This window comes from Ictalurus furcatus, chromosome 4, assembly GCF_023375685.1.
Source record: "Ictalurus furcatus strain D&B chromosome 4, Billie_1.0, whole genome shotgun sequence".
NCBI classification, from domain to species: domain Eukaryota; kingdom Metazoa; phylum Chordata; class Actinopteri; order Siluriformes; family Ictaluridae; genus Ictalurus; species Ictalurus furcatus.
The window spans coordinates 3,585,174-3,609,014 of NC_071258.1; the positions used below are offsets into that span (position 1 = coordinate 3,585,174).

Below are 23,841 nucleotides of genomic sequence, written 5' to 3' on the forward strand. Positions count from 1 at the left end.
TTGTTCTACTTGATGCTGTCAGGAGATTAAATCGATGTAGTCTAGCTCTAAGTGTGTGGAAGTACAACAAACTTAGTCAGTTGGAGTAACTGACAGGTACTGTTGACTCTCTTAACAGCATTGCATTTTTCTCAGTTTTTAAATGCATGTAAAAACAGAGGGAGTCCTGCTGCCACCCAGATTCAGTCCCAACCAGAAATAAATCACCTCTTAAATCTTATTAGCATAGCAGTGCTGCCCAGAGTTGTCTTTCCAGGCAACTGTGTATTTATACTACATGACCAGTCATACAAACACTAGTCAAAATCTCTTTTAGGACATTGCTATTTTTAGGCTGTGTATCAAAGAATGCGTCAAATCACACTTACACTCATAGACACCTGCTCCAAATGTTCAGGTTCAGTGCTTTTTCAGGCTGTAAATGTGCAATTAATGTGCGAAATAATAAATCTACGCTATTTAAGGATGTACCAGTTTTTAAAATGCACGAGCTGGCAGCTCTGCTGGAATTACTTCTGAAACTGAGAGCGCACAGCGAGGCACAGAAGCTCCGTATAACTGGATGGATGGATGGAGGAGGCAATGTCTAGAGCAGCATTCATAAATGCCTCTTTGAGCTGGCTTGTGCTGCTTATCTGACTTTAACCATTAGAATTCACTTACAATACGTGGATTTTATGTACGTTTTATTTTGCTAAAGGAGGAATTAGAGCAGTAGGAACTCGTTTCTGGAACAGGCAGAAGTGGGAAGTGGTTCCCAAGGGGTGTAAGAGAAAAGCATTTGCCTTATTGTCAGGAGACTGCAAATCCGAATCCGGGCAATGCCACAGCGATCCGTAGCCGGCGGTCCAAGAAAGGAAAACTGGCCACTCTGTCTTACTGGGAGGGACGGCAAAAACAGACTTGTGCACACCTTTACACTTATAAGTGATATCAAATTCTCAGTGGTCCATTAAAGAAAAAAAAAAAATTCCCAGCAATATTTCCAACTAATCGATAAAACCGATGATAATCGATAATTAAAATAATCGACAACGAATTTCATTATGGATTAGTCGGGTCTGTGACGTCACTGTTGACCCTACCACATTGTATTTTCCACTGCCCCAACCAGTTAACATCTCCACAGCAGTGGCTAGGCTATTAGTTGAATAGTCATCTAGTCTATGCAACCCTTAGTATGCGGATCTGTCAACGATGGCAGTACCCCACCGATTGACCCGGTCCTTTAACACTCCAGTTTCTTTCTTTTAATCAGTGGCTTTAACACAAGGTCAAAGATTTTCATTCCGGTGAACACTTTAATATCTGCTGACTCTTTAATTTCCGTTAAATGCAAATGCACGGTTCATTACTCAATCTTTTTCTGACCCCTTCACCCCCACCCACTTCCAAAAAAAACCCCCAAAAACCTGCAAAACAGCCTGAATGTGACCGATGACTGAAGAGCTCACCTGGTTACCGTGGCACCCATAGAGATGCTCACGTCAACCATATTAAAAGGAAGATGTGCTGGCGTGTTAATACAATGGCTGTGTGTGTGTGTGTGTGTGTGTGTGTGTGTGTGTGTGTGTGTGTGTGTGTGAGAATGTGTGAGTGTGTAGCTACATATTAATGTCGTGTGAAAAGGGAATAGAGACGTGATCAGAGCAAGCAGGCCGCTCTTGTTTTGAGAAACAAATGTTCTGAGTGGGAGGCTAGCGAGATGTGTGAACCAAACAAATGCTAATTTTCACCTTTTTTGTCTTTTGAAAAAAAAAAAGGCATATAATGTAGTCATTCTTTAGTCATTACAGCCCATAATATTACACAACATACAGTACAGAAGTGTCTCTATTAGTTTGTGTTGGATTTGAAATCACAGGTTTATATTAATTGCACTAATACATAAACGTGTCTATAGTAACAGCTTCAGTAGCACAGGATCTTGTATGGTAGATGCTCCGCACAATTTTTTTTAAAAATGTGTGTGATTGTTGATATGATGATGCTTTCTGTGAGGAGATTTAAATTCAGCATTTTTTTTTTTGAAGGAGTCTCCATTGTCAGTGCTTTGTAAAAGTCGGAGATAAAGCTGTAACTTCAAGAGAGAGAGAGAGAGAGACAGGGGAAAAAGAGCAGCTGTCGAGAGAAATGAATTTTTATAGCTGTTATAACGTAAGAGATAACGCAACTATTTTTTTTGCCTTTGTTTAATCTAAAGGGACAGAATCCTCATCCACCTCACAACGTAATTTTATTTATTAACATAGTTTTTTTTGTCACAATGTAGAACTTTTCTCCTGTGTAATTATAGTCGAAAAATAGAACCTTCAATGTTAAGTTTATTATCCAGTAATTCATCTTAAAGCATATTATTCTGTGAGTACAATTACTCAGTAACTACAAGGATGTCTACAAGTCACTTACAAGACTGAACTCCAAGCCACAATTTAGACTGGCATTAGATGGATTGTTAATGAAAACTGCAGTGTATTCAACAAAGGTCGTAAAAGTACCTGCATTCTTCACTCAGGTACAAACACAATGACTCATCGATATAAATCCTGAAGTGCAGCTTAAAATTCTTTTCTTAAGTTGAAGCAGAAAACTCGTACATTTACTTAAAAGTCCAAAAAAAAAACGATTCAAAAAAGGAAAAGACAACTGCCTGAGTTTAAAGTTTTTAGTTCCTTATGGTAAATTAGTGTCTCTTTCACCACAGAACGAAGGGACAAGGGAAATCGTTCAGATCAGATAGATTAAAGTGATGGGTATGATGCCTCATTCTTGCTGTAACATCTATTAAAGTTTAAATTTGGTAGGAATTATACGAATTCTTTAAAGCTCCTTAAGGTCTGATGCTAAAGAGACACTTTCTGACTTTATAAATGTGTGATTATAGAGATTTTTGAAAATGTATTGAATAAAATTTAGATTTTGTTTCTTCTGAAATGTAGGAAATAAAAGTAAAGTGCAGAGACTTAAAACCAGACTTAAGTAATCGTACTTAACACGTCTGGTACTCACATGTTAAACAGGTTGAGTCCGATGCGGTATAGACGCTTGCGTGCTACGTCTGTGGAGAGTGTCCCACAGTGCGTGTCTGGGCAGTGTGCACGCGGTAAGGACATGATCATGTTCTCGCACGCCGAGGTGGATGTGCTGCTGCTGCTGATTGGCTCGGAGCTGTTCTCTGACGCACTCTGATTAGTCAGCGGCTTCTCCCAGGCTGACTGTGCAGATTCTGCTTCATTACCAGTCGGCCGCTGATCCAGCGCTATCTCCTCACTAGGGGGCGGGGCTGGGAACTCAGACTCCGCCGCGGTGGACGATTCTGATTGACCCCCGCTCTGCACCCTTGCTTGAGGCTCTGTGGCAGTTTCCTTGGAGATGCCGTTGCCTAGGGAAACGGACTCGAGCACAGAGGAGGACAGGCGAAAGTTGTGGTTGTCGATTTGTACTGTCACGTCTCTGAAGGCCATCATGAGCTTGCTGGCGCTGCGAGGAATGTTTTCCGCACAGGCGTTCTGTGTGGCCTCTTGAAGGGTGGTAGGGTCCATCAGTAGCCCCTCTGTGGCTGGTCCAGTAGGTGTGGTCACCCCTGGTGACCTCGCCCCCTCCCCGTCACCGACAGAAGTCCAGTTGCTCAAGGCCTCATCTATGGAGCGGGCTAAGGACTGCACCTGAAATGTAAAATATAACAGAATGGAAGAGAATTCTGTGGCAATCAAAATTATTCAACCCCCATTGCAAATCAGGTTTATTGTCAAAATTTCAGCTGTTTGCAATGAACAAATCAAACAAAAGCAACTGAAATAGTTCAACACAATGAATGCTTCAAGTGGTTTCCCCAAATTCAACTGAAAATGCCTTTCTCCAGTCTCAAAATTATTCAACCCCTTCATGGCAAGCATCTTTAGTACTTAGTAGAGCACCCTTTTGCTATTATGACGTGCTGCAAACGAGATGCATAGTCAGACACCAGCTTCTGGCACCGTTCCTGAGGAATCTTAGCCCGTTCCTCATGAGCAATGACCTCCAGTTCAATAATATTCTTAGGCATGCATGCTGCAACCACCTTCTTCAAATCCCACCAAAGATTTTCTATGGGCTTCAAGTGGGGTATGGGGTTCAGGTGACTGTGACGGCCCTACAGAATCTTCCAGGACTTCGTCTGCAACCAAGCCTTGGTGGAATTTGAGGTCTGCTTGGGATAATTGTCCTGTTGGAAGGTCCGGTGAAGCCCAAGCTTCAGCTTCCTCACAGACGGCATGACGTTTTCTCCTAGGATTTCCTGATACTTCAATGAATCCATCTCACCTTCCACACGCTGCAGGTTTCCAGTGCCAGAGGATGCAAAGCAGCCCCAGAGCATCATGGAGCCACCACCATGCTTGACTGTGGACAGAGTGTTCTTTCTTCATTCTTCTTCCTCCAGACATACCGCTGATCCATCCTGACGAAAAGTTCCAGTTTTGTTTCAGCGCTCCACAGAACAGAATCCCAAAACCTCTGTGTCATATTTATATGATTCTGAGGTGACTTTTCTTGTGCTTTTGGGTCAGTAGCGGTGAACGTCTTGGAGGTCTGGCATGGAAACCTGCGTTTAGTACGCTCCTTACTGTGTTCACTGAAACCTCAGTGCCTGTTGCCACCAGGTCTTGCTGCAGGTCTTTTGCAGTCACTTGAGGGTTTTTCACAACCTGCCTTCTCAGGAATCTGCTTGCAGCCATTGATAGCTTCCTTTTTCTGCCCTGTCCAGGTATTTCATATATTTTCTACCTCTAGCCAGTTCAGGTATTTCATGTGTTCCAGCTCAAACATACCTGGTGCAACTAATGAAGCCCTTGATTAGTCACATCAGGTGTGCTTGAGACAACACCTGTTTTGTATATTTATGCTGTTGTGAGGGATTCTCTTCAGGGGGTTGAATCATTTTGAGACTGAAGAAGTCATTATAAGTTGCATTTTCAATTGAATTTGGGGAAACCACTTGAAGCATTTGTTGTATTGAACTATTTCAGTTGCTTTTGTTTGATTTGTTCATTGCAAACAGCTGAAAGTCTGCAAATTTTGACAATAAAACTGATTTGCAATGGGAGTTGAGTAATTTTGATTGCAACTGTAGATGTGAAGCGACAAATCCAAATGATCGGCTTGAATCATTCCTTAGACCAATCCTTGGTTTCTTTGGTTCCGCCGTTTCTTCAGTTTCTCACTCACAACTTTAGTCCGATCTGCAATTAGTTTATTTACTGTTCGACGGGTAAAAATGGAAGAAGAGCTTGTAACCATGGTTTCTTCTTGTCCGGTCATATACAACCTCTTATTAAATGTGCATAGAGACAATATGAATAAAAATAAAGCCAGTGTCTGCTATTCCACAGGACAGTCCATGCCCCAAAATGACAACAGCAGACAACAGTCCTTACGTGACTATGAGACAATGTGAATGTAATGCAAGATTGAATAAGAACTCTAAAGAAAGAGGAGCTTTATCAGTTAGAAGCTTTACCTGTTCGCTGAAGGTGTCCTCCAGGTTTGTGAGTGTGTTAGTGGCACCTGCAGACAGCGAGCTGGAGTGTGTGAGTGGGATGCCCATGAGAGAACAACCCTCCATCAGCGCACGCTCAGCAGAGAAGCCGTCTCTCTGCACCCGCACCCTGCGCACAGACATGCGTCGCGGAATGCCGCTCTCCAGAACCGAGTTACGTATCTTCTGGAAGTTCTTGCTGAGCTGGTACTGACGGAACGCTGTCTGGATCTTACAGGCAGCGCGGCGGGAGATCAGCGCACCACCGTACTTCTGCTCCAAATCCTCGATCTGCAGCAAGACACAGAGTGAAAGAGAGAGAGAGAGCGAGAGAGAGAAAATAGACACAGAGATAAAGTGATGATTTTGTGGCAGCATACCAGGATGAACACATAATACATTCACACTCCTTCGCACTGAAAAGGTTATTTACTTTACTTTTTCACTTGTTACCATGGAAACATGCTTGATCACCAACCTTTATTAACAGCAAGCTGATTTTAGCAAAGCCTCCCACATACAGCAGCGTGTAACCCTTTCTCTTTAAGTTCAAACTCCAATGAAGTGGATAATTAATTTGGGTAAAAAAACAAAAACCCTGAAATATATGTGTGTGTAAAAATTGAAAACACTCACAAAAAGATATAGAAGATTATTATGGAGGTTTCTGTCTTTCATGCGGACAATTTAGCAGGTCTTAACTCAATAAACGTGCAGTTACATTTATATAGCGCTTTTCTAGACACTCAAAGCGCTTTACGTAGTATGGGGGGGGGATCTCCTCAACCACCACTAGTGTGTAGTATCCACCTGGATGAAGCGACAGCAGCCATAGTGCACCAGAACTCCCACCACACACCAGTTATTCATGGAGAAGAGAGTGACGTAGCCAGTTCAGAGAGGGGGATTATTAGTGGGCCATGATAGAGAAGGGTCAATGGGGGAATTTCACCAGGACACCGGGGTTATACCCCTACTCTTTTAGGAAAAGAGTCCTGGGATTTTTAATGACCACAGAGAGTCAGGACCTCAGTTTAACAGCTCATCCAAAGGACTGTTTTTACAGTATAGTGTCCCCATCACTATACTGGGGCATTAAGCCCCACACAGACCACAGGGTGAGCACCCCCTGCTGGCCTCACTAATACCACTTCCAGCAGCAACATCAGTTTTCCTCAAGAGGTCTCCCATCCAGGTACTGGCCAGGCTCAACCCTGCTTAGCGTCAGTGGGAAACCAGGCGAGAACTGCAGAGAGATACAGCACTGGCCATATTTGGGATGTTTCTATAAAAAAGTGTAAAATACATGGATGAGTAAAAGTAAATCTATTATTTTAGACCCACAGTGTGATTTACTAAAACTGAAAGTGTTGTTATCTTAGAATATTAACAGCATTTTAGAGACGATTCCTTAATATGACCTTAGAGTGGTAAGATACAGCAATATGTACAGTAAGAAATAAAAAATGATGAAACATGCTGCTATAGGAACATAATATAATCAACAACATGGTGGCGGAGTTGCAGTTCATTATTTTCCTATAACAGCACATCCTTTTATCATCTTTTATTCCTATTATACCACAACAGTTTGTCACTGAGTACAATTTTCTATTTGATTAAAAATGGCATGTTTTATCTGTTTATAGTTACACTTTATGTTGTGGAACATCCGAGAAGCAAGTTCCTTCCTGTCAGCGCTTAGGTTAAAGTTATAAACATTCGTTCCCTCAACAATCTCTGTTTTATTTTCTCGCTCTTGACATTAATAAGACAATTCAAAATTGCAGCTTGGAATATTACAGAGAAATGGAAAGCGTGAACTCTTCTTTCCTGAAGACTCTCTTTTGAAGTTATACCTTTACACTGACACTGGAGACTCCTTCCATAAATGCTAAATAAGTTTTACATTTCCTCACAGAAAACTTGCATACTATAGAAACAATAACTGTTTCGAATACAGTACGTGATTATACAGTAAACCTGCCGAAATTTCATTCCTCGCTGAGCTCGACAGCATTTAAAGAGCTTGTGAAAAAGCATTCATTTAGATATGTACGGGATCAAAAGAACACACTCATGGCTACAGTCTTTGCTTTTGCGTAGACATCGTAGATTTTTTTCACAGCCTTTCATCAGTGTTATATAAACGACACGTCGTTTTGCATACATGTGGCAGGTTTCAGTTTTACTCTTCCACGAGATCCAAACTCAGCATGACTACGCAGAATAATTAGCACATGCAAGAATCTCATTTAAATCGTGTTTACGCCCCCTACTTTCCACATGACGGTAATAATCACCTCACACCCACTACCTTCACACACAATTTAACACCCTGCACACACAAACGAGCAACTTTATATAGAGAGAGAGAGAGCTGTAGAGTCTTATAGAATCTTACTGTGTTCTGACCATGTACTTCACAGAAACAGTATAATTACTGAAACTGCTCAAATTTACTTGCTTAACTAGTAAGTTCAGTGAATGTGGCGTTACAGTAAAATTTTGAGGTTGTTTTTTCTCCCACCATGTTAATCCAGTTTCTAGCAAAATGTCTTCCAAAATTTTTCATACTTACTTTATTATTATTATTATTTATTGTTTGCTTTTTTCCAGCTAGCCTTTAAGAACGCCTTTGACAAAAGAAGAACGTATTGAAATCGTCCTCATGGCTGGATCAGGAAGCTGTCGCAAGCTTGTGATGGACTTTAACAGGAAACAGGCCGAGCACATCACACTCGACACAACTGACGTGGTACTGGCAAACGCCGTCCCCTGTGTGTGGAGACTTTCAGGACACACTGTAGTTCCAAAAATGTATCTAATCATGAGGTATTTAATCATGCCCTCTTCGTTCTAACAGCTGGAACATGTTTGGAATTTCAAGTCCTGGTTTATTAAAGCTGTGATTGTATAAAATCACCCACGAAAAAAAAAAAAATAATGACAAGCTGATTTGCTAACAAGGTCTACAGAGAATAGTCTTTCATGTAAAAAATAAATAAATAAAGTTGTCTGTTTTGCACATTGGCTGTAATTAACATGCAATGTTAGACCTTTTCCACCTGAAGCTCTGTTTATGCAAAATGATTATCACCCACAATGCAATTTACTGCCGTGATTTTTTCATATAATGTGTGTGTAAACCAGATGTAATCGAAATTTCCTGTTTTTTTGAGAAAACCCAACCCATGACCTTTAATAACCCCAAGATCTCAAACTATCACAGTGTATACGTATAAAAACAGGCCAAGTCATTCCATCTACCCAGGGCGTTTATTGCCTATTATTATCTAGCTACTAAAATAAAATTGCATGGAACCAGGTGAAAAATATCTCGTATGATCCAAAAGACCTGACAACCCCTAGAGGAATAATTCGCAGTCCTACTCTCAGTATAATCCTTTAACACATTGCTTTAATGTTTAATGTCCTTGCTGAAACTATTAAATCTTTCCATACAAATCAGTGGAAAAATGTGGAAGGTTTTAGACTGGCCGAGTCAGACTTTAACCCAGCTGGGCAGCATTTCACCTCCTGAAGAGGAGACTGAAAGGAGAAACTCCCCTGAAACAAACAACAACTGAAAGAGGCTGCAGTAAAAGCCTGGAAAAGCAATACAAAAGAAGAAACCGACAATTTGGTGATGTCAAGATTTATCCGTTCCTATACTTTTGTGCGCCTAAAAATTGGGTAGTCTGATACAAAAGGCTCTATGTTTTATGTTGTTTAACACATATAGATGTAAACAACAGGAAATAAAAGCGAAAATCCTAAACTCTCGTCTTATATCCATCTTTTGATCTCAACCCAAATATCTTTGGACAAATGAACTGGTCTTGCCGTTCCAATAGTTTTGTTGGGGACTGTATTTATTTTAAAAAATATATATATTTTCCATCTCGCCCCTCACCTGCGTGCCACAATTTGAATAACTCTAATGTAAACTGATACGACTGAATAGCAGGTATTACATTTGGAGAAACATATTTTTGACAAAATGACAGTTTATTATAAGACAGATTATTTAAATTAGGTCTTAGTATCTCAAAATAATCAGAATGTTTGTCAAAATTATGATCTCGTGTTACTCACACTCTGACCTACGACGCCACGAGCATTTCATCAGTGTCTAATTAACATAATACACTCTTTTATTTTGCATTCATTTCGTATTTTTAAAAGTCTTTTTGACGTGCCTCGTCCCCTTTAATCTGCGATAAACATGAGTTTTAGTTTCAGGGAGCCTCTTTATTATGTAAATTTACTGTGGCTATCAAGAACATGTACAGTGTGTGTTGTTTCCTCCGTCTACTTTGCACATGACATTATTCACACAGTTACTTTTTGTAAATCACTTGCAACAAATGTAATTTATGTCATTGTGCTACTGTTTATTTGGCATCTTAGTAGATCAGGACCTCAGTGTACTTTAGAGCCTCATAGTACCACACACTTACCCAGTTAATACCTAGAACTCAGAAGCCTCTAAAAGGAGCCGATACCAGCTAGGTTCATGGGTAGTATACCTGTTTTTGTTTGAGATCAGGAGAGAGCTTATAGTCCGGCGTGTGTGAACAGGATGTAGGGCTCAACTGAGCAGCGTCCTTCTGGTCTTTCTCATCCTCTCCTTCAACTGGATGGACTGAACTGCTGAGTGGACAAAGACTTTTGATTACGCAATGTAGCACAAAACACATGAAATCACCAAAAGATTATGATTGTGTCAAAGTCTGATGAGCTCAAGCACTGTCTTGTTGAATTTCTGTAGCAATATTTAGACCAGGGGTGTCCAATCTTATCCGGAAAGGGCCGGTGTGGGTGCAGGTTTTCATTCCAACCACGCAGAAGCCACACCTGAGTCTATTGAAAACCATGATCAGCTGATTAAACAGGTGGAATCAGGTGTGGCTCCTGCTTGATTGGAATGAAAACCTGCACCCACACCGGCCCTTTCCATATAAGATTGGACACGCCTGATTTAGACTATACAGTACAAGGGTCGTATTCAGAGTGAATTCAGAGGAGACTTAATCACATGAAGTGAGGAGTTAATACTGAAATTAAACACACTGGTAGAATGATCCCAACAGGATGGGATTTGGCCAAAACAGAATCAGGTCTCAGTTCACACTTTGATTAATCGTAAATTCTGATTCATTTAGCATCCACAATGCGATTTACTCATTTACTGTGTCTATAATCGAATAAGACCGAACAGCAGGTATTAAATTTGGGGAAGCTTCTTTCCTCCAGTTGAAGATAAAAAAACGACAGTATAAAACAATGACACTTCTTTTTACTGTGATAAAGTTGCTCTCATCATGTTAGACACATTCACAGCTCCGATGCTGACAGCATTTCAACACATAGCATTTCACTGTTACAGCGTGTAGCACAACAAATTAAAACACCAGATGATCAAGTCCTGTAGCTATATTAAGGCTGTATAACTACACAAGGGCCCTATTCAGAGGAGAATTAATCACACATAGTGAGGAGTTAATACTGGAATTATGCACACTGGTAGAATTAATATCTGGATTTAAGAGCTGCTCTGAGGGATTTGCCCAAAACAGAGGCAAGTCTTAGTTCTGACTCAAAGCTCTCGCATGCATTACTTACTCTGGAGATATCCAGTATTAAGCCCAGTACCACCGTTTGACAATCTGTTGTAACCACAATGTTCCATGTTAAAGTTCATGTTTTGGGAAAATATAAAAGCACATCATATTAAATCTATCAAAATGTCAGTCCTGTGTGCTTACTGAAGATCTCAGCAGTGAGATAATTAATGTGGGTGGACTGCTAAATTTAGACACATTTTCAGAGATGGCAAATTAACATGTTTATCCAGAACTATTTATGACTATCAGGATCAAAATATTTTCCATTGTATATATCATGTTATTGTTAGGGGTTTATTTGAACCTTTGTCTCATGGGGAGATCATTGTGTTTTCCTACCTACTGATCTAGTAAACGTGTGGGAACACACATTTAGGATGCATTTTTAAAAGGAACTTGGTGTAAATCTGCCTGCTGACTGCAAGGCAAATTGAATTTCCAATAAAAGCATTGGCAAGCCCTTGATTTAATTTTAAGGAAAAGCTTTATGGGGAAGAGCTAATTTGCAGGTTGGGGAAAAATTACGCTAGAAGTCTGAAAAATCATTCGTGGATATCAGGGAAATGTACAGCATGCGCAGGATACATTGGTGAGAACAAATTAAGAGCTTTAAATGTAGAACAGAGGTGGTAGAAATATAAAAAATCCTTTCTCAAATAAAAGCGCAAATATTATAGTATCTATAAAAGAAATTCGGGAGAAAAAGAAAATGGGGGAAAATATTGTGGTTGAAAGATAAAGCTCAGTAAAAGCGTTAGAAATCAAAATAAATGCTAGACAGAAAGGTATAAAGACTGATTCCCAAAAACAGTGCATAATTTCCTTAAATTAGTTTTTGGAGTCATTTGTAACCAAATCCAATGTTTATAAAAATCTCACAGTTCATTCTAATGAGCATATAATTAGAGCAGTACAGGAAAAAAAAAATTCAACGTTAATCCTTTTAATTTTTTTTCTGCATAAGAATGTTTTTTTTTCCTTTGAAGGAGGCAAACAGAAATGGAGAATAATATGTGTTCGACTTTAATATCTTTAATAGTACTGTTGCGACTTGGAAGTTTCTAACAGAAACGTTTAAAATTATATATATATATATATATATATATATATATATATATATATATATATATAGTATACGTAGTTTTCACCCCATGTGTACTGTAAAGGATTAGGATTTGCATATACCCTGGGTAATTTTTCTGATTTTCTGGTACTCAATACCGGAGTGAATGCCTTGATTGAGATTGACAGGATTATAGATTGTGTATTCTCTACTTCAGTAAGCTCAAGTGGCTTGTGCTTGCTCTCAGTTTGTCTCTCCTGCTGCAGTTCAAATGATACCGAAAATCTGTGCGTCATCCATCAAACTAACACAGAGGCACCATTAATAATGAAACTGTCGCATAATCTGCCAGAGCCCAGAAACGCCTGCTGAAGCTAATTCAAGTTAATCTAGTCCTTTCTAGACCAGCCCACTACTGCAGAATTCAGTGACTTGTGAAAACTGATTGACCTACATTTACAGTCTTTTAATCAGTACTGAATCAAAGCCCACTGCTTCCTCAGAGCTAATTAACACTGCTTAATTACACCATGACGTGCTGCGTGATACGGTCGCTGCGCTATCAAGATCTTCACAGAAACAATTCCCCAACTGAGCCTTTCATTAAAACCAGGGATTTCTCACAGTGCGCAGCAGAAAAATCCTAACAGTTACACGATTATCATTGTTATTATTATTATTATTATTATTATTACTATTATTATTATTATTAGTAGTAGTAGTAGTAGCAGCAGTAATAATAGTAGTAGTAGTAGTAGCAGCAGCAGTAGTAGTAGAAGTAGTAGTAGCAGCAGCAGCAGCAGTAGTAGTAGTAGTAGTAGTAGTAGCAGTAGTAGAAGTAGTAGTAGAAGTAGTAGTAGCAGTAGTAGTAGAAGTAGTAGTAGTAGTAGTAGCAGTAGTAGTAGTAGTAGCAGCAGTAGTAGAAGTAGTAGTAGAAGTAGCAGTAGTAGTAAGAGTAGTAGTAGTAGCAGCAGTAGTAGAAGTAGTAGTAGAAGTAGTAGTGGTAGCAGTAGTAGTAGTAGCAGTAGTAGTAGCAGCAGCAGTAGTAGAAGTAGTAGTAGTAGTAGCAGTAGTAGTAGCAGCAGCAGTAGTAGTAGTAGCAGCAGTAGTAGAAGTAGTAGTAGAAGTAGTAGTGGTAGCAGTAGTACTAGTAGTAGTAGCAGCAGTAGTAGTAGTAGCAGTAGTAGTAGCAGCAGCAGCAGTAGAAGTAGTAGTAGTAGTAGCAGTAGTAGTAGTAGCAGCAGTAGTAGAAGTAGTAGTAGAAGTAGTAGTAGTAGTAGAAGTAGTAGTAGTAGTAGTAGTAGTAGTAGTAGTAGAAGTAGTAGTAGTTCTTGTTATCTTAATTTTATTTTGTTATTCAGTTTTTATCTTTCGTTTGATGTTACACATGACGCGGACTCAACTGTACCCAAAATTAGTCCAAAATGTTCGAGTCCATGTCAAGCTCGAGTACAAATTTACAGTCCTTGTTCATTCATAACCGGACTCAAGTGCCCCAACTCTAGTTCCTCCCCACCTCTGTATGCAGCCAATGTAGATCAAATGCACTGACTCTCTTTTCCTGGTAAGTTTCTAATCACCTACGCCATTACATCTTTAACACAATCTTTCATTTTGTGTAGCTGTACTGATGAATCTAAGGAAACTATGAGTATAATTGTGTATCACCAGTATAGAAAGAAAAGTGAGTTCTGTTTGCATGTCAAAGCAACTAAGGCTATTAAGGCTATTAATTTATTTATGTAACATTATCTATTCTGTTGATTAACACCAATAACTGACCATGAAAGTAAAATAGGAATAAGATCTAAGGAGTAACAAAAACTGTATGTGTACAGTATGTGTTATATATATGTATGTCCCACGAATTATCGCTCATCCACAGGGATTTGGATTCGAAGACTAATAATAAACACTTCCAATCGATTTTACTGCACCAAGACAGCTAAAAGGACTTTTTTTTGTGGCTCCTTGACTTTTAAATCAAAATCTGTTTTAATTTTCAGTCTCTCTTCAGCAGTACGAGCATCAAAAGACTTTTCTAAAATCAGGTCAACATTAGCAGTGTCGGCCATTTTGTGCCAAAAAACAGCTGAGCTACTAGCTGAAGAAGGAAGTGACAGCTAGACTTATAAACAGCAAATTTCAGAACTGAATGCAAATAACCCAAGAGAGCTTTATACTTATAGTTTATTTATAATATTTACAAACTACACCTACTGACATGCCAGTCATATTCATTCCTGATTTACTGATTGGCAGCTGGTTAAGAGGTTCCGCCCCTTTCAGAGGTAGACCAATCATCAGAATGAGAAGTTGTGCATCCAGGCGGGACGAGCGAAAAGTGCACTGTCTAATAAACCTCAAGATGTTTTTTTCCCCCTTTTTTTTCCACCCGCCCACACACCATTCATCCACAGTGAAGCCATGCGTGGCTCAAAATGACGTCTTAAAAGCCTGTTGTCCATCCATTTTCTGTACCGTTTAACAGGGTAAAGAGGGTCGCCTGGAGCCTATCCCAGGGGACTCTAAGGCTGGGGACACCCTGGATGGGGTGCCAACATGTCACAGGGAACAATCACACATCCATTCACACAATACAGGCAAGCTAGACATGCCAATCAGTGTACAACACATGTCTTTGGACCGGGGGAGGAAACCGGAGTACCCGAAAGAAACCCTAGAAGCACGGGGAGAACATGCAAACTCCGGCACACAGGGCAGAGGTGGGACTTGAACCCCCGACCCTGGAGCTAACCGCTAATCCACCTGTTGTCTAATGAGCATTAACGGTAAATGGTCTGCGCTTATATAGCACTTTTATCCAAAGCGCTTTACACTGTGTCTCATTCACCCATTCACACACACTCACACACCAGTGGTAGCAGAGCTGCCATGCAAGGCGCTAACTTGCCATCGGGAACAACCTGGGGTTCAGTGTCTTGCCCAAGGACACTACGGCATGTGGAGTCATGTGGGCCGGGAATCGAACCGCCAACCCTAAGATCAGTGGACAACCCGCTCTACCAGCTGATCCACAGCCGCATTAATCATTCGTCCCATTAAAATAGCGAGTACACAAACACGTTAGCAATGTGTCAGGAGCTTCATAGGACATTTTCATGAAGGATGCGCTGTCTGCTGAAAAGAGTTTGAGTTTAATAAACGAACAGTGCAATATTGCAGTGAGACATTTCAGAATTGGATTGAATTCCACCAAGATTGATGAATGATATAGACACGTTGGTAAGCATTTCACTGATGTGTTTTAATGAAATTTTAGTGGAAGCCCGGCTTCCTGTGTAGTCTTAAAGCAATTACCTGTGGTCTGCTGCGAATTCTAGAATTATTACTGCTGTACTGTACTGTAAAAATAGTATATACTAGTATATTCACAGGAGCCCAATGAAACAAGACAGTGGGTCATATATGGATCTTGGGCCTTGAGTTTGACACCTGTGTTGTAAAGTGAGAACAAAAAAGGGCCTAAAGCAGAACCGTCTCGGACACAAAAGGCTGAAGAATCTCCATTATCTCTGTCTGTCAAGTGAGATCTAAACCAGGCAGGAACTTGTCTGTTTAAACCGACAGACGAAGATTTCAAGCCTGTCCTTTACAGTAATAATGTTTGACTCACAGCCTGACAATGATATAATGCATCATGGCGTTTCACTTAGTGTAACACTGACGATTTTTAAGACAGGCACGGACATGAGACGGAGTAATGATATTTCCACTGGCAGAATATTCCTAACGAGAAACATTACATTTCCTTACATGCACGCGCACGTTATTATGTAATTCTCTGCATTATAAAGCATGTATGAGTGTCATAGGAGTGAAGGTCTCCTTCGTCTGTGCACTTTGCTCAGCAAAACCGCTCGGAGAAACCTCCCTACACACCACTTTTCCTCTGAAAGCAAATGTGAAGAGACTTTTATTGCAATAAAGCACACTCTGCTGACTGGGTACTTTGTCAGCACAACAGCCAGTAAGTACTCTATTACCTGAAACACACACTTACTTGCTCTCTCTCGCTCTCTCTCTCTCTCTCTCTCTCTCACACACACACACACTGACACTCACAGGAAATGCCCTGCCTTTAATATACTGCAAAATACTGTACAGAACTAACAAGCCACAGCGGTACATAATACACTATTTTTAAGGACGTTAAACCGAATATACAGTACAACCTATTTTCTAATAATAACAGCAGCTCCACTCAACATGCTTGCTTTTCAGAGGCTGCCGTGCTGGGGTAAAGATGAAAGGTTTTACACAGCACAATGTCTCTCAGATAAAAGCTAAGTGCACGACTGTGTCTGATATGTCTGAAGTCAACGTTCCCAGCGTCCTGCCACGGTTTTGAAGCAGCAACCCTCCAGTGCCCTGTACTTCTGATCACGGCCCTAACCGAAATCGAAATTTTAGTGAGGTCCAATTAGATTTGGTTTACGATACAGCTTAAGTTACTTACTGATTTCTGAATGACTGTATATTACACGATACATGATGACATAATAGTTAGCAATGAACGGTATCCTGCTTATAGCATGTTATAAGTAACATTACCAATACAACCTAAAATTAAGCGTTTATTTAAAGTAGCTTGCAGCTTAATCAGCTAACGCTACTGCATCTAGCAAGCTGATATGAGTAGTCTAAACACCACCACCACCATCAACAACAACAACAAAAGAGGTTTGCATTTTACATAAACACTCGCATAAATAATGCACTATATAATGATTATATAGGTCTTTATTCTTGGTCACGTATACATTACAGCACAGTGAAATTCTTTTCTTCACATACCCCTACATGCCAGGAAGTTGGGGTCAGCCATGATACAGTGCCACTGGAGCAGAGAGGGTTAAGGGCCTTGCTCAAGGGCCCAACAGGGCAGCTTGGTAGTGCTGGGGCTTGAATCCTCGACCTTACGATCAGTAACCCCGAGCCTTAACCACCAAGCCACCACTGCCCCTATACGGTCAAACGTATGACCATCACATCCATATGTGGTTCTTCCCCAAATTGTTGCCACACAGTTTGAAGCACACAATTGTATAGAATTGCACACTGTAACATTACAGTGGACTTAAGAGGCCTAGCCCAAACCTGTTCCAGCATGACAGTGCCCCTGTAGACAAAGCCAAGGTTATAGTGGAAGAACCCGAGTGTCCTGCACAGATCCCTGACCTCAACCTCATTGAACCCCATTAGGATGGACTGGAACACGACTGCACCCCAGATCTCCTCACCTAAAACATCAGTGCCTGACCTGCTCCACAGCCACAGCTCCAAAATCTAGTGGAAATTTCCCAGAAGAGTGGAGCTTATTATAAACTGCGAATAAGTCTAAGGGCAAACCTAAAGTGTCTCCACAGCTGTTGTGAGGACAATCATCAAGGCACGTTTTTCCCCCGCATAGTAGACTACGTTTTGCAACCACGCTATCAGGACGCGACTGTTTCCGTATCGAATCTGACAGCTACAGTTAACAGAGTAAACAAGCCCTTCTGAAACCACCAAGGTCCGAACCTTAGAGACCTCATAGCCAGTTACGGCCATGCCTCCGTTACTCGACGTGGGGTTCTACAGGAAGAGCGTCATAGTTTATTTAAGTTTATTTAATTAAGTGTTAAGTGTTGTTATAGAATGAAACGAAATGATAGAAATTGCTATGAATTTGCCCTTTAACACAGTGTAACAGGTTTGGTGTCTGTGGGTAGAAGGTTCAGGAATAAAAAAAAATCGTAATTAAGTAATTAACTAGTAAAAGTGTTAATTAAACGAGAAAAAATGTCAATCAGATCGCAATGTTTTCTGTATATAATTGACCATAATTCAAGAAGGTCAGGCTGTACCGAAATAATGTTCCTGTGATGTTCTGAAAATGTGTAATGACGGTTAGCTTCACAATTTTTGTTATTTTTTTCTCACACAATGTTAGTCAGTGAGTCACAAAGTGTCTGGTTAAAAGGTTGCAGCAACGTTGCTGGAAAGTTTCTGAGAATTACGTAAAAACGTGCTCGAACACATCGGAGTCGGATTGAACAAACGTTCTTGCAATGTTCTTGCAAGAACCATTCTGTCAGTTATTAAAACTTTGTGTTTATTAAAGCAATGATGTTCTACTGGTAAAGGCACGTAATCCTGGCAGAATTACTGTGTGAGAGCATGTTTTTCTTCTTAATCCTCTCTCTCTCTCTCTCTCTTGACTTAATATTCTTGCTCGCTCTAAAACACACTCCCTCTCTTTCCCAAAAGCATACACACACATTCTGTCTCTCTCATCGCCTCTCTGTTTATATTCTGTTCTCTTGGCATGCTTTAGTGTATTCTTTCTTCCCGGATTAACACACGAACGCATACTCTCTCGCCCTCTTTCTTTTCAGATAAATTCACCATAGTAGGCTTACTAGCACAAGCCCTTTTGCCTTTGCAATGTCAGATTATATTTTACTCACAGCCCGAGCTATCCTTCGTCTTCTCTCCCGAAATCAACTGAAAAAGAAGAGTCGTGTTCCAAAATCAGCGCTCAAGAAAATGTTTAATGACCCACTGCTTGACTGGGAATGTGGATTCGGTTCTGATTTGTTTCTGTTGGACATGTGTGCAGCTTTTCACATTACCCCAACACGAACCCATGTAACGGACAGACTTAAAAACTTTTAACATGGTGTCCTGTAAGGTCCACGTTCATCCTTTTTACAACAATCTAGGCTGGTAATGTTAGCAATGAGTGATGTATATTTATGTACGTCCTGAAAACATTGAACTGTATAGTCAATGTTATCGATTTATTTAGCACGCTAACATATCTGTATGTTGATTGATCTAAAGCTAATACTAGTATACACAACATACAACTTATATAAAAGTACTGCTGATGCTGTGAGACATCACGTGCTGAACTCGGGGTTGAGGAAACCTTCCAGAGTTTCAGAGTAAATATTTCATAGTTTTTGGGCGTTTGGTCTTTGTTTTTTTGTTTGTTTTTTTCCTAGTTTGAAGTCAGGAATACAGAGTCACAAGCTTTCACTGAACGCAGCACTAGGCCTGCTATAGGTTCTTGGACAAACATTCATAATTCATTCATAATGAACTTTCTTTTACTCTCACACTATCTGTTGTTACTCAGATGAGGACGGGTTCCCTTCTGAGTCTGGTTCCTCTCAAGGTTTCTTCCTCTTAATATCTCAATCTAGTTTTTCCTCGCCACCGTCACCACCGGCTCGCTCAATAGGGATAAATCCACACGCTTAAAATCTGTATCCTGTGTTTATATGTTTCTGTAAAGCTGCTTTGAGATACCTTGAGCTTGGTGGAAATTTACAGTCCCTCTTAATATCGAAATGGAACTTTTATGGCTTTTAGTATGAATATGTCAGCTTTAAGGTTATCTATAAGCTAGGGCGCGTCAAAACAATGACAGAATTCGCATTTAGAAGATATATACGCATTCAAAATTTACACTCTCTTTCTCTACCACCGATATGGATCAACAATTGTAATGGCATCATTCTGTACTTCAGCTTCTCATTTACTTTAATTATTCAATTCCACTGAGTCACCTGCTACTTTCACATCAAACTCTTTCCTAGCAAGAGAATACACTACAAACTCCACCACATGATCTATCACATGATACGTACTCCCATCTCCCATCACAACCACCACATTACTAACTAACAAACCTGTTCATTATTACTCAGTCCCTTTATAAAACCCAGATTTTAACTCATCCATTGCGTAATCTCACTCCAAGCCCTTTGTTCACTGCTAGCTTTTCGGATTTTGCACCACTGTTTGAATAATACTGGGTTTTCCCTTTTTAGATTGTTTGCTGCATGTTTTTCTTTTTAACAAAACCCTGCAACTGCATTCAACACGTGGCAAATTTCTGACTGTCTAATCTGACGTTGGATTGTCATTGGATTCTCCTGTAAATACAATCTCTAAAATGAATTAAATGAATGTCTCCTGCCACATCCTCACCTTGAGCAGCCAATGGGATCGCCTTCAGGAGCTTCAGGGGCTTCAGGGGCGGGGCAGCAAAACTGGTGCAGGACAGTCTGGCTTCTGTAAAAGAGAAGGGAACGTTTCTAATTAATATCATTAGCACGCATCTTTTATTACATCAGCGTCCATAGTGGCATATTTTATATTTACACTGCTGCCGAAGCACTGAAACCTCATTATACCCACTAACATACTGTTGGTTTTGGCAGCTCTTTCCCAATGCAAAGCTGTTAATTATGTGTAAAAGCTGAGAATCATTACTAACCAACAAGCACTTATTATTTTTCTATAAATCCACCCTGCAGCATCATTTTATTTTTTACATTCCTAGGACTATTATGTTATTTGAATTACCTTTGTTTACCGATTCAGAATTGCAGTCCATTGGCTCTAGTATGCAGTATATTAAAACATAGAAATGAAATGTACAGAATATCTATCTCCCCTACCACAATATAGTCAATCAACCATGTCTATATTTGGCGTCTGAGGGTGTTGCACTGGAGTTATGAGGATAATCTTGCTTCCAGTTTAGCATTACTGAATATGCATCCATAAGTAATCACATACTGACCCCAAAAAGACATCGTCTGGCTCTGAGACACCATTTATAAAAGAGTAGGACATATTTAGAGCTGCATTTCATGTGCTTAAACAAGTGAGGAGTTAAAGCAGAAACTGCACACATCAGTATTCAGACCTCATATATAACTACTGACTAAAACACTAATCAGACAGTTGAGCAGGATTTGTATGCTCTGGGCAGAGTTTGCTGAAAACAGAGGTGTGTTTCAATCACACGTAATTCTGACCTTCATTAAAGTTCCTGATGAACTGTCGGAGCACAATATAGATGTGCAGGATCAAGTGCTATTCTATAGGCTGCTGAATAATGAGTATAGAAGCCATATTGTTCAATTAAACCACATCATTTCAATGCATCTCATACGTACATCCTATTAGTCTCTTTTTGTTTTTCATTTTTAAATTGTTTCTTACAAAAAAAAAAACTTAAACTAAAAAACCTCAATTCACTTCTTCAGCATTTTCTATCCCTTTATTTTATTCAGGATTAAATGCAAGAGCTTGTGTTAAAAGTTGGTGGTCTAGATGCTGTTCAAAAACCCTGTCTCGGCGCGTCTTCACAAGAACATTCTGGCAACCGCATCCAGGTGACTCAACTTAAGTCTCTGCATAACCTGATTCTGAATACGAGGAACTTTCCCCAGCGTAAACAAACGTTCACGCGACGCTTTAACTCTTATTTCATTAAATAGTGGCAGTGCATTGCTTAAAAACATACAAATATTTGGAAACTATATTATTACAGATCAAAAAAAGAAACAAATATATGATCAGAAAGACAACTATTTGAATTCAACGTGCGTTATTACTTTGTTAATCAAGCATTAGAGTTGGGGTTTTTTTTGTTTGCATGTTTTTGTAATATCATAGAGATACCATTTAAGCACATCAGAGACTACTGAGATTACTGAGATTACAAGCCAAGAACATGTTGTGATGTATAATTAGTAAAATGTCATTTTATTTATGCTGGTTGAACATTTTTCTCATACAAAACTTTGGTTGCTGCCTAAGCTTTCCTTTGTCCTAAACTAAAGGTCAGAAATAATTCCACAAAAGTGCTTATAAAGCACATATTTACTATGAATAAGAAAGCCAGGGAGCAGGTTGTAATGTTCTGTGAATGGCAGTTATAATAAAAAATTTATAGAAAATAAAAATAAAACATCGATAAGACTTCCACTTCCCGCAAACCAGCACACGCTTTTTCTGTTGAACCTGTGTGGCTCAACGGTATATCTCTGGGTTAATGGTAAGAAGGTTGGGGGTTCAAACCCTGCCAAGCTGCCACTGTTGGACCCTTGAGCAAGGCCCCTAACTGTCTCTGCTCTGTATCAGGGCTGACCCTGCGCTCTGACCCCAACTTACTTACAGGCTGGGATATGCGAAGAAAGGAGTTCCACTGTGCTGTAATGTATAAATAAAGGCTTCTTCTTCCTTGTTAGTCGCCTTTTAAGAAAAACCGGCAGAGCTCAGTCGCATAACCGGAGCGCTTCAATAGAATTACAGAGGCTGTTTCTAGAGAGATCTCTTGCTAGCAATTATTATAAATCACTGTTTTTAGTAATTAGCCGAATGTAACATCTCATACACCTACAGCTAGTGTTCTGCTTGGAAATAGCCACACACAAACATTGAGCTTCTCCTTTCCTTAGAGAAATGTTAATTATGCACATAAATATACATGCACAGATACACACTCACACACACACACACACGCACACACATGAACCGAGAGAGATCCAGAGTACAAATGCAGTCTGAGAGGTGCACTGGGGCAGATGAGTGGTTCTAATATACGTAGCGTTTCTGTTTCTCTCTCTCTCTCTCTCTCTTTCTAAATATCTCTCTATCGCCCTCTCTCACACACACACACGCACGCACAAAATCTCTAGAGTGGATTAGGAGGCAGCTGGCGGATCAGCTCTACATCCTCTATGGGAATTTGACTTTAATGCTTCACTTAATGCACAGTATGCTGAAGTCTATTTGTGTGTGTGTGTGTGTGTGTGTGTGTGCGTCCATTTCTATGTTCATATTTTTGTCCGCATGCCTGTAAGTGCACTTGTGAGAAAAAAGGAAGTACTCTTGTTTACTGGAGCTTCACATTAACATGACGGCTTTCCATCCTCAGACACGTGCCGTATTAAAGCATTCCATCTGGCACGCCAGGTTCATTACGACCGCAACAGCGACAGCTCTCTACGGTAAACACAGCAAGTCATAAATCTAACACGTACTTTCATTTATCCTCACCGTCACGAAACCCATGAGTTCGCCAGTCGCTGACCAAAATGTTCAGATAAAATACAAACTACGCAGCGAAGATAGAAATGTATTAATCAAGAGTAGCGATCTGTTTGTGAGCAGCGATGTACTGCATGTTTGTGTGTATTCACACGTAAAGGCTTACACGCTTTAACGGTTCTTTGCTAGGGGAACCCTTAATGGTTCAATGTAGAACCCTTACAAAGGACTTACAGTAACATGTACCTCACTGAAAACACTGGTACACTGAAATATTTATTTTTTCCATGCTCTTCCATGTTAAATTTGTTTTGATCCTGAGACATTAAATAAAACCAGATTTAGACCATAGATTATAAGATTTTTACTGTTGTCTTACCAGATATAGATATTGTGATACAAATCATATTGTGATATACTCTATACCACAGCACGACTGAATGCTCGATGTTGATTGGTCAGAAGGGGTTGATTTAGTCCAGCTGCAAATCACAGGTTTATGTTAAGGCGCTTGTTCCAGTGCATTGTAATTTGGGTTAAATTGGGGTGTTTCACATAATCTGAGTGTAACAGTGTACTGATGAATGACGTGTTGTTAATTAACATAGAAAAGCATATGGTTTTTGATATATCATCTAGCCTATAAGTCAGAGGTTAGCTGAAAAAGAACAAATGCTTCAGGACAGAGGAGTTTATGATTTCTCTGTAACATGATTTCGTGTTTGTTGTCTTATTAACTTCGACCGAAAGAAAGAAAGACAAGAGAGAGAATG

General features: G+C 40.0%; 1 protein-coding gene across 1 annotated transcript in view; it reads right to left on the minus strand.

Annotated features, from left to right (window-relative positions):
• iqsec3b (IQ motif and Sec7 domain ArfGEF 3b) overlaps positions 1-23,841 on the minus strand; it is a 36,587-nt gene that overhangs the window by 11,039 nt on the left and 1,707 nt on the right. Inside the window, exons 2-5 of the mRNA XM_053622564.1 lie at positions 20,213-20,296; positions 10,048-10,168; positions 5,498-5,806; positions 3,010-3,665 (exon numbers count right to left, since the gene is read on the minus strand). Coding sequence (XP_053478539.1) covers positions 3,010-3,665; positions 5,498-5,806; positions 10,048-10,168; positions 20,213-20,296 — 1,170 coding nt within the window. The remainder of the gene's footprint in view (positions 1-3,009; positions 3,666-5,497; positions 5,807-10,047; positions 10,169-20,212; positions 20,297-23,841) is intronic.